Genomic DNA, 12,807 nt, shown 5'->3' on the forward strand with positions numbered 1-12,807 from the left:
ATATTTATCCTCACATTTAACGCGAATACTATATACACATATACATTAGTATATTGTATGTATATTAAAACCGCGAGTCTAGACACGGCGAGTATACGATACCCGAACTCGAAACGTGTCACGTTTTACGACACCGGATAACGAGCAAACTCTGAACGACAAGACTAATAATATACATATGTATAACTGATTATCAGATTTGAGGTAAAATTAACATACATTGAAAATAGAGTGCTATGGTCGTTGTCTTACCTAGATATGAATTCAGCGAACGACAGGCACACGATCGACCGTTTTTTTTTTTTGTTTGTTTGTTTGTTTTTGTTTTGTGGTTTGTTTTAATTTAATCCCTGATGAAGACGAATTCGTTATAGTGGTTCCAGCGGTTTTCTTCTGAATCGACGCCCGGTTTCAATTCGGCAGCACTTCCGGCCGTGCCGGACCCACAGCTTCCGACCAGTTTGAAGCCCTGCTCGTGCAACATGTCGAACGCCTGCTCGATGAACGAATGCTTCAGGAAGAAACGAGACGTGTACCGATCCGTCAAACCGTGGTCTGGATCCCTGCTCTCGTTGAGGGTCTCCCCGAAGACGTCCCTACACAGAGTCACCCTTCCGCATACCAGAATCCGAGACAGCTTCCGGAACTTGACGTCTGCTAGGCCATCTCTTCCGAAGGCGAAACTTCCTCGATAGCCGACCGTGATGCTGCCCTTCTCCTTGGACTTGGAGGCTAGCTCGACGCCGAACTGGTTGGCGAGCGCCTCCAGCATCCCTTTGAGCTTGAAGTAGGTGGCTTCGTTCCGGAGTCCTTCCGCTTCCCGGAAGCTTTCGGGCAGGACGAGCGAGTCGTTCCTCAGATAGTCGAGGACGTAGCGGAAGAGGACGCCGTCGCGGTCGATGAAGTGTTTTCCTTTGGCGTCGCGGGCTACCGGCGTCCTGCCGGTGAAGATGGACGCCAGCACGGAGTCGGCATCCTTGGTGAGGGTGGCCAAGGATGTGGTGTAGAAGACGCCGCCGACGTTGAGCTCGACGATGGTCTTGGAGGCGGTGGAGTCGGCCATGGTCAGGGGCGCATGCCGCGAGCCGCGACCGCACTGAGCCGAGGCAAGAGCCAAGACCCACGACCCGACCGCCCACCCACCCACCCACCCACCCCTCCCACCTCCCACAGCGCCCCGCCTGGGGCGGAGCCCCGCCTCGCGCCCCTCCCGCTCCTGCCCGCTGCCGCCGCTCGCAGCCGTCCCTCTCGAGCCCACGATCAATACGGGGGGGGCGCAGGCGCGCTCCCCCCCTACGCGCTCATTAACCATCTGCGAGCCGGAGACTGCGTTTCATCTCCTCTTTGGCATTTTTATTTTTATTTTACCAAATATCAATTCAATCACAAATTTTTATTTTTTTTATTTATTTTATTGTCAAAAATCAATACACACTCGCCATTACAGATTTGCTCCAATGCGACGGGTGTACGTTAATGAAATACATAAACAATCAGAAATCAGAAATACAGTAATACATACATATTACATTAGCCAGCAGCATAGCTCGGACGTTAAGCTTCTGCTTACCGTCAAGAAGGTGCCGGGTTCTATCCGTGAATGAAAATGAATTTTTCAGAGTATGCTGTTGGTCAGACCTGGATTTGTGACTCCAGGTTGATCGTTTCCTATCAGAGTTTGCCACAAATTTTTATTTTTTTTATTTATTTTATTGTCACAAATCAATACACACTCGCCATTACAGATTTGCTCCAATGCGACGGGTGTACGTTAATGAAATACATAAACAATCAGAAATCAGAAATACAGTAATACATACATATTACATTAGCCAGCAGCATAGCTCGGACGTTAAGCTTCTGCTTACCGTCAAGAAGGTGCCAGGTTCTATCCCTGAATGAAAATGAATTTTTCAGAGTATGCTGTTGGTCAGACCTGGATTTGTGACTCCAGGTTGATCGTTTCCTATCAGAGTTTGCCAATTTTCTCTGATTTCATTGTTGAAACGGTTCCCGGAAAAAAAATTGGCTAAAAAATCCTTCCTACCTACTATGTCACCACTATTTGAAATTTGATGGATGTACAATAAAAATTTATGTACAATTCATAGATGTCTCGTTAATTTGCGAGTTTTTTCAGTGTCTCGCAATTCAACGACTTATAACAAAAAAAATGCTGCATTTGTATTTGTAATTAGCCAGGAAGGCGCATTGGGATTTACCTGTAAGGCCTTCCTGGTATATATGTAAAATAAAAATAAAATAAAATAAAATATACAATCAGAATATATAGAATATGACAATTAATCAGAAATAATAATCATAGTGACATCTATGGATTATTTTTAGATTTTTTTTTTGTATACAATTTTTATACATACAATAAATACGAAATTATAGAGATGTCGGTATAAAATTATTATATACCCGTATAAAACTAAAAAAAAATCCGGAACCGGAACCGTTATTTTCGTACACTCTCATAGATAGTTTTCAATTCTTTATTTGTAATAATTTTCAATTCTTAAAGTTAACGTTAACAAAATGTTAATTAAAGTTAACAAAATTTAAAATTTTCCGATTATACACAAACGGTCATTGACCTCGTAACGTTAAATATTATTATTACACATTACAAATTAAGTACAAATTCATATGATGTGTATTTACAACACATTTCCTGGGCGAGGATATGGCGTGTGGTGCGGGCCCGTGAGCACATCGCGTTTGGAATCAGAGGTCCGAGGCTCGATTCCCGGCGCCCGCCCGTAAATAAAATCAATTTTTTTCGAATATCGTCAAAATATAAATAATTTCAATTTCAATTTAATTAAAAATATATATTTAATTGTTTTATATGAAAATAAAAGGTTCAAAATTGGTTTTAATGGTTTTCTATCTCAATATTTTTTTTATCTAAACGTACTAACTAAAGCGGTAATTGCAATTTAAATTCTTTCGTTGTATATATGGTTGTATCGCGTATATGTTAGGTGCAAGCGAGATGGCATGTAGTCCGACCGCTGTACTCTGTGAGGTGGATTATATGCCATCTCGCTTGCACCTAACATATTACGCGATACAACCATATATACAACGAGAGCATTTAAATTGCAATTACCGCTTTAGTTAGTACGTTTAGATAAAAAAAATATATTGAGATAGAAAACCAATCCTTATAAACGTGGTGAAATAAAAAATTTTCCAAATAAATGAAAAATAGCACGGAAAAAAAATCCGTAATAAAAAATATATTTTTGACTTTTAAAATTCGCTAGACAATTAATTAGAAGTATTTTAAAGCAATGAAATAAAAAAAATAATAGGAAAAATATCCGACTATAGATTCCAATACTCACTTTGAGCGTAACAATCCTAAATTTTGAGTTAAAGACCGCAAAAGCCAAAAAACTGTAAAAATCGCGGATTTTTTTAAACGCTCATATCTCGTAAACGATCGCCCACCAACAAAAATCAATATCATATTCGAATTCAGTGGGTCAAACTTAGTAACGATTGGCTAATGTCCGCTCTGGTATTTTTTTTTTTGTTGCTCAGTGTAATTATATACTACTTCTACTGGTTTGTCATCCAATGAGATGCTTTCAGGCATGCAATAACTATTGAACATTAGTTTGAACTTATCTACGTTAATTTTTAATCCCACTTTCCTACTTTCCCTGTCCAGCACATATGAACATACAAATATTGAGTAAATTTTACGCAATTCAACCAATCAACATTTGACAAACAGGCAGACAGACGTATGTAGATTAAAACCCATTTAACCATAATTATGTGCATGCATACATACACATAAAGACGGACCATTAGTTCCCGTTTATTATAACTATGACAACAAACCAATATGCACTTGAACCAGAGAATTGTTATAGTAATAGAAGTGGCTTTAGGCGTTATATTGCTGTCAAGCGACGATTGTCCAGAGACATACCTAAATAATTTTAGCATCAGTCGTATTTAATGCTTGTGGTCGACGTAAGTCCGATAAAAACTTATCTGGGCAAGGGCAATGGGCAAATGCATCGTTAAAAATTGCACAATGGCATTCAAAAACACATAATAAACAACATGGGATACATTTTTACAAGTAAATTGATCATTTAAGTAACATATTATTCAATTAAAATCGCAGTTTGACAGTGTTTAAAGGTTTCATGGCGATCGCCCGCATTCTACATAACATTTCAGGGGTGGCACCAGAGAAATGTAAAAATTATTTTTAAATAAATGTAAAAACATTTCTCTTCATTGCACCGAATACTCAATTATATTAATAACCAATTATTTAAGTTTAATTAATTAATATAAACATCGTTCATTTAATGCTATACATATTTTTGTTGAAACTATACATTACACGTTAATTTAAAAGTTCCCAAGGACAGACAAATACAAAAAAGTGGATAAAAATGATCCGCCAACTGAGAAAAGAAACGCATTGGCCACCAACGCCCAACACCACCATATACTCAAATTGTTTTATTTTATTTTACATATATACCAGGAAGGCCTTACAAGTAAAGCCCGATGTGCATTCCTGGCCAATTTCAAATTACAATTATAATGCAGCATTTTTATTACAAGTCGTTGAATTGCGAGACACTGAAAAACTCACAAATTAACGAGACATCTATGAATTGTACATAAATTTTATTGTACCATAATCATACTCAAATAGTGGTGACATAGTAGGTAGTAAAGATTTTAGCCAATTTTTAATCAGGAACCGTTTCAACAATGAAATCAGAGAAAATTAGCAAACTCTGATAGGAAACGATCGACCTGGAGTCACAAATATCCAAGTCTGACCAGCAGCACTACAGATATACTCAGAAAAATTATTTTCAATCGAGGTCAGCTCATGGAATCGAACCCGGCGCCTCTCGGTGTTAAGCAGAAGCTCAACGACCGAGCTGTGCTGCTGGTCAGACTTTCCACTTTCACTGGACACTTTCGCCATTCCTACTATTCTACAGATTTTTGATTAGCATCCTCGTTGACTTCTTCATAGTATTTTAAAGCATTATACTTTAAAAGAGGCTTGATCTGTTAAAAAAGAGGATTTTCATTCTGTTTTTACATACCAAGGTATGTTTGCTCTCTATTTCTATTCTATGAAGTACATACATACATAGTTTAGTCATTTAGTCAGCCAGCAGCATAGCTCGGACGTTAAGCTTCTGCTTACCGTCAAGAAGGTGCCGGGTTCTATCCCTGAATGAAAATGAATTTTTCAGAGTATGCTGTTGGTCAGACCTGGATTTGTGACTCCAGGTTGATCGTTTCCTATCAGAGTTTGCCAATTTTCTCTGATTTCATTGTTGAAACGGTTCCCGGAAAAAAAATTGGCTAAAAATCCTTCCTACCTACTATGTCACCACTATTTGAAAAATTTGATTGATGTACAATAAAAATTTATGTACAATTCATAGATGTCTCGTTAATTTGCGAGTTTTTTCAGTGTTTCGCAATTCAACGACTTATAATAAAAATGCTGTATTTGTATTTGTAATTGGCCAGGAAGGCGCATTGGGATTTACCTGTAAGGCCTTCCTGGTATATATGTAAAATAAAATAAATAAATTTCATCCTCATTTCTGGCCATTATTATCAAATCTAGTATAATCTTCTTTGTATAAACCTACATAATATGCCTAATAAGGGATTAATTAAGTCACAGCGTATCTCACTGGAAGAGCAATTGTTCACCAGTAGAGGTCGTGGGTTCAAGTCCCGACCAAATACGCTGTTAGCGAGATCTTGATGGTTATTAAAACACAGATCGACCATCTCCCGCTAGAATATGCTGCTGGATAATTTTCTGTAGTGATTATGTGATGACCCTGATTATATTCCATGCGTTTTAGCGTATTTATGGAAATGTACCGCGTAATATTACCAATAATTTATTTATTGGTAAAGGCGCTTCTATTATTATAACATTTCTCTGACTTGAACGTGTTAATATGGTATAGATTATTCAATTCTGATGGAACTGTCTGTAACGGGCACTAAATAAATATATTTTGAAATAAAAATCCAACGATATTCCCGACCCAGGGTGGTTGCTTGGGGGTTAGCACCACATTTTCGGTAGGCATCTGTAGGGAAACATCCGCGGGAATGAACCGTGTCATCTGAACACACCTAAGCAAGGCCTCTCATTGCCCGACCAATAAAAGCTTTAAGGCACAGGCTCAACATAATGCGTAAACGAGAGGGCAATAGCTACTGAGTTGGCTACCCCTGACTATAATCTGGTCGCGTGCACTCGAACCCTGTTGCTCGCCAATCACATTATACAATATTATTATATATCCCACTAGACGCCCGCCAGTTAAAACTTTGTGTGTTTGTAATTCGTTTAAAATGCTCGAATGTGTGTATTCCTAAATTGAATTCAATCCAGTTATAAAAGTAAACCCAACAAAACTCTCAACTAACTCAATTCCGTAATCTATATCACCATCATTGTCGTCCTATCATACATATGTACGTTGCTGGACACGTCCATTGCTTCTCAAACATGTATGTACATATTTTATTTTTATTTTATTTTACAAAATCAATTAATCAAGCACACTCGTCTAACAGATTGCTCCAAAGCGACGAGTGTGCTAAAAAGATTAAGAAGTACAAAAGGAAAAAATCCAAGTTAAGAGGGCTGGACAGCAGCGTCTTGTCCATACAAACGTACTATACTTCTCCCTTCCTCAATTATGGCACTAGAGAAAGTATTTTTTAATATGCTATGGATATCCACCATTGGGGTGCATCTATCGTTTTATTTTTTTGATTAATTATTTTTTATAGGAGCTAGGAGCCGCCAAACATCTATAAAATCGCCTCTTTTTTACACCGACGAAACGAGTCCAGCGTGCTTATTTAACGGTCGATTTAAAAAAAATACGCCAATAGATGCACAGAAAGTATCTTTCTCATACCGATGATGAAATTTTTTTAAAAATTGGTCTAGTTTTGGAGGAGAAAATAGTAGAATACGAAACCTCGATTTTGTCAATTTAAAATACGTTTTATCTGGTCGAAGCGCAACTGTCGCATTCACTCAATATATATATTGATATATATTGTCGCATTCACTCAATATATACATACACTCAATATATATATCGAAGAAAGGAACGGTAACAAAATTAAGGTTTCGGGTGTACAGCCCTCTTAAATAAACAAATTATATATACAAATATACAAATTAAATAAGGAAAAGATAACTAAATAAAACATGAAATCATAATTAAAAACACTAACTCAACCTTTCTATATGGTCGCGACCTCCATAACGGTTAGCTGACAACTCGTTCACAGATTTTCCGTAAACCGATGATGCGCTCCAGGCATTACGTATACGGCCATCTCTTTCTCACCCCGTCTGTTCACCATGATCTTGTTTACTATGCCATTACGTATGCAGCCATCTATTTCACAGACCGTCTGTTATCGGTGAAAAAATGGTCTGTGAAAGAGATGGCTGCATACGTAATGGCAGAGTAAACGAGATCATGGTGAACAGACGGGGTGAGAAAGAGATGGCCGTATACGTAATGCCTGGAGCGCATCATCGGTTTACGGAAAATCTGTGAACGAGTTGTCGTGTCACCCTCCATAACTTAGGAAGTGGTGCAGAGAATGAAGAGAGACGTGACAAATGTCAATGGCACCATCCAGTGAATTTAAGAAACGGAGGCCGCGAGGAATGGGAGAATAACTGAAAGCCACAGTTCTAGCCGAAGGAGTGTGAAAAAGGGGACGATGGCGGGTCCATATCACACTCTCTGGAGCATGAAGGCCCAACTCAGCCAGGATGGACGGACAGGAGATATAGCCTCTAAATATGGAAAACAAAAACTTGATGAGGGCAACACTCCTCCTGTGGTCAAGAGAAGTATATGTAATTTCAAACATTTTCCTGTTATCTTCAATCCACTAACATCATCGTAACCAGCAGAATAGATTAGTGGTTAGCATATAATGCTTTGAACAAATTGGTTCAAATCTAGGGTTGCCAAGTGTCATGGACAAAAAAATAAATGTATATAAAAAAACCTAACTGAGAAATCACCAAATTTTCTCTCGATTTTTAAATGCTTTTTATTATTACTAAATTATGTTCACAATACATCTTATATATATTTTAATAGCTAATGATCTTCTGATCATTTTATACTGATAACAATCAATTGATTAATTAATTACAGAATTAATACATTGAGACAACTATGGATTTAGATTTTGTACATAATTTTTACAAATTATACACACAATAAATACAGAAGATTTGTGATAACAGGAAACCGTTTCAACAATGATCAGATAAAATTGGCAAACTCTGATAAGATACGATCGATTTGGAGTCACAAATACCCCCAAATCTAACCAGCAGTATGGCGGATTGAACCCACTGATCACTTGGTGCTAAACATACACGCTACCATTAAGCCATACTGCTGGATATATATTTTGGCTATATATTGATTTTTGATTTTTAAATGCTTTTATTATTACTTAATTATGTTCACGATACATCTTATATCTATTTTAATAGCTACTGATCTACTGATCATTTTCTATTTTGCAATTTTATTTTAATTTTGTTATTAATCATAGTATTATATTATTATAATGTTAATATGTACAGCGTAATAGGAAAAAGAGCTCAAAAACCTATTTACAATATTCTTATAAATGCTTATAATACATCTAATACATCATATTAATTACAGACTATCTAAAGTCGACCATCTAAAGCAGATTGTGTTTAGGTAATATTTGTTTATACTTGAAGGGTATAGACATTTTGTTGTAATCACCGAGACTCTTCATAAGTGTGTTAGTATGGTTATTAGTGATTCTGACATAGAATCTACTGGTTAGTTTGTAATGTCTGTAACAAACGGAATATTATATATGGCATGCAGTTTTTTCAAGTTAGTATATATGGGTGTATTATAAATTATTTTTAGGGATTTATTTTGTTCTATCCGTAAACTTTGATCATGATTATTGCAAAGTGCTCAATCTGCCATAGCGAGAGGGGGGCGAAAAGGGAAAAAAACGATCAGAACAGTGTGGACGATAAACGTCACCGTGAACGAAGATGCAGTATTTTCAAACGTGTCTATAACGATTATTTTTACACCATTGTAATGACGGACGTCATTTCCACTTATATTGATGACCAAACCGAGCAAAATGACAAAGTTTAAAAACGATCGGATAAGAACCCAAACTTTGTCACCCGACAAAATAGATTCTGAACTAAGAAGAAGTTAGTAATTAGTAAAAAAAAAAAAGAGAACATCTAACAAAAACTGTTAATTTTTTACAAATTTCTTTATAATTGTGCTGGTTATTATTAAAATGAAATAAGTCCTTTTAGGGTACCAAAAATACCATTATTTTACAAGGTAATCGTAAAATTCCATCACTACAGGAAAGATTATATATCTACATAATGTTTTCATATATTTTATGTAGTGTCAAAATACATAAAATATACATCGTTGTATAAACTTTTAAATCTCGTTTCCTTCTACATTAATCTAAAAAAAAAATTATTTTTTAACAAATCATCAATATCTTTAAACTTCATACTTTCACTGTATAGAATTATCAACTATTATGAAACTCGAGTACTGCAGTACCCCGACTAAAACATTTTTTGTATGAAAAAAACTATATATAGACAAACTTTTCCACGAGCCGCCACTGCTATGGCCTACTTTGCTTCCTCGTACTCTCTTGGGTACTATTCAAGAATATCTTTCATTCATCTTCTTTCCAAATTTCATTTCGGCTTCATTAGGTCCACTACTTTATTCATACATCATAATGTATGAATAATATTTTAATATCTGTCCCCTTACAATGTTCCAAGAACACTAGTTTTGAATCTTTCAAGCACTAACGTACAAAATTAATCTCAATTTTATTCCCATTTACTTTTTTAATATGACATATTACTTCCATTGAAATATAACAATGGTGACAATTTGTATGCATTAACCAAAACACCACACTGCAATTATTTAATTTAGTTCAATCTGTTCTCTTCTACTCGTGAATCATTCGTGCGTTTGGATGAATTGATCATTCGGATGATACAACATGATTCTACGTATGTGAGTGTTGGCTTCTTTTTTTTTGTTTATTTATAATAACATTTTATGTGAGTAAACATTCTGCCAATAAATTAAATTCCCCGTTTTGAGTTCTCCGAACGGCTGTAAACTTTTCGGAATATCAACAGGCACTAAAGACCGCCGGCTTTAATGACCCATCGCACAATCTGTAGCACTTGCTCACGGATTCAACGGTGTTTACCGAGTGGCAACTCTTGAGATATTTATGGTAATCTGTACGCGTGTAGTAAGCCATGACTTTCGAAGCAACACGGCTATTGTTCAGAAGTTGCCTTTGAACGTTTATCTAGGGATTTACTTTCCTCGCACCCTCTCAAGGGAAGTTGTGGAAAGGGGGGAGGGAGCAGGACCTCTGCCGGCTCCAATGTTCGGACAATTTCGCTCAGACAATCGGTGGGACGATTTATTAAATTCCCGGCGATGTGGGTCACGGTCGTGGGTCCCCCCCTTATTAATAATTCGCCGATACCCAACTCCATTATAGATTTGGGAGATCTGAAAGGAGGAAGAGACTGTGGAGGCAATATATTTCACCACCATTGACCCCTACAGTCTGTCTTATATTATACCTATACAATATCTAATTTTTGGTGTATAGTTTTTGTCCCGAGAATATCCTCAAATATCTTCTCCTTTGTAGCATTTTTATAAACCTCTTTTTAGTTTCACTTACGATTACAATTCTGAAAAAATTTGCCTCTTCTCCGATCGTTTTCATATTTTGCCATATTGCTCATTTTGGTCATCAATATAATTAAACGGATCCTCCGCCATTACGATGGTGCAAAAATATCGTGTTAGACGCGTTTGAAAATTCTCCCACGAATTAGTGCCTGACGTTAATATGGTGGATTTTTCGCCTATGTTTGGACCAAAAACACAATTTGGCTAAATTTAGAACTATTACAATGGCCTAGTCCTAATTTTTATATTCATTTTATGTCGTATTTTACCTAAATAATCGAGATTGCAATATGTGGATTTGTAATACTATTTCAGATACTGTTTTTTTTTATCTTTATTAATTATAAAATTCATATACTTCTTAGTCTTCCAACTGAGCATTATGTTGAATATAATTTTCCAAATGTAATAATACGTACTTCCGGCATCCTAATTTGTATTCCCAAACGCGTCAACTGGAATTGTTTTTTATTTAAATTTATTATTCCGTTTCTGCTGAAAAGGGTTGAAAACCCGTGCTCTAAAGTCATTATTTGCTAATTAAAGTATCGTCGAGTGTCTCCATATAACGTGTGGCAACCGCTTTCTTCAGTTTAACTTGGTCGCCTTAATGAGTGTAACTTTGTTTCAACTAACAGGGTCCCAACTCGATTGTTAGTAAAGCAAATAAAATCGTCCCTTCGTTCACGAAGAATATTCCTACAATTTACTTACTTGAGTTATGCTTGTTATTACAAAGAATTCGTTGGAATTTACATATTTGTTTTTCTTAATCAAATAGCTTGAAATTAAATACGAATTATCATGATTTTTAAATCTCGAACTATTCTGCTTCACCATAACAAAAATTTTTCAAGTCACCGGCTAATAGTCATTAACCATTTGGATTTTTAAAATCTAATAGAATTCGAAAGGACTTTGTATATGTACAATATTACTCTTATTCGGTATCAATAACTAACAGATGTATACATTTGTAACTTCACTTTGAACTTAAAATCCAAGTGGTCAACATAACTTTGATCTCCCCATTCTCTATGACTATAACTACATATACATAGATCTATAAACTATACTTCAATATTTGTCGTTTTCTTTTAATAAAGAGAAAACGTTAGATTGGGACTCAAACCATAATATGTATATGTAATATGTTTTCCAATTTCTTAAAGAAGTCTACCCCCCATCTACTATTTCCTTCATCACAAATCATCGCATTATATCAGACCCCCTCCCTAATTTTACTTTCTCGCTCATGATGATATTAAATAAATATTGTGGCAACCCCTCAGGTACTGTCCGTAAACCAAAGTGTGATACATCGAGTCGGTCAGTGCTTCGCGGGAAGTAACTCACTTACTTCCCGGCCGTCAGAATAAACAGTAGTGCATTAACTACATGGTCGTTTCTCTCTCACTCCCCTATAATACTATGGCTTCACAAACTATATGCTAATTTATATATTAACAACAAACTTATATATAGGTCTGTTACCGAAAGTTGGTGCGAACAAATGCATTTGTGTTGTGTCGGTGAATAGGTGTTTAGCATGCTGGCACACTGCATTCAATAATAAAAAAGATGCTCTGTCGCTTTCGCGCGCTTCTGTTTGAGTACGAGAGCGCCCCAACTCCCAGTAACGGTTCGGTGATTACTGGTCACTAAGCACTGGTCACAAAGTCACTAAAATCTCTATAACGGAACATCTGGCAGCCGAAAAGTCCATCATACTAACAATAACTATCATACTAACGAGAACTTGAGTGCCAAATATTGCGTATTCGCGATTTTCATCGCAAAAATTGTATTTGTGACCACCGCAATGTGACTAATAATCCAACTACCCCCAGTAACAGACTTGTACTTATAGTTCATCCGCAGTAGGAAGATATGCACGTAATTGCAATTTGCACAATAATCCGCTTACCGGTTTTTCCAT

General features: G+C 36.5%; 1 protein-coding gene across 1 annotated transcript; it reads right to left on the minus strand.

The window, feature by feature from the left end:
• Positions 1-332: 332 nt before the first annotated feature.
• Ktl (BTB/POZ domain-containing protein Ktl) lies at positions 333-1,094 on the minus strand. The gene has a single exon (XM_077430997.1). It carries the CDS (start codon positions 1,061-1,063, stop codon positions 344-346), a length of 720 nt encoding a protein of 239 aa, XP_077287123.1. The 5' UTR covers positions 1,064-1,094; the 3' UTR covers positions 333-343.
• Positions 1,095-12,807: the final 11,713 nt, after the last annotated feature.

Source organism: Arctopsyche grandis, chromosome 5, assembly GCF_051622035.1.
Source record: "Arctopsyche grandis isolate Sample6627 chromosome 5, ASM5162203v2, whole genome shotgun sequence".
NCBI classification, from domain to species: Eukaryota; Metazoa; Arthropoda; class Insecta; order Trichoptera; family Hydropsychidae; genus Arctopsyche; species Arctopsyche grandis.

Bases quoted from the DNA above. Each gene is read 5' to 3' on its own strand.
- Ktl (XM_077430997.1), bottom strand. From the start codon at position 1,063: ATGGCCGACTCCACCGCCTCCAAGACCATCGTCGAGCTCAACGTCGGC.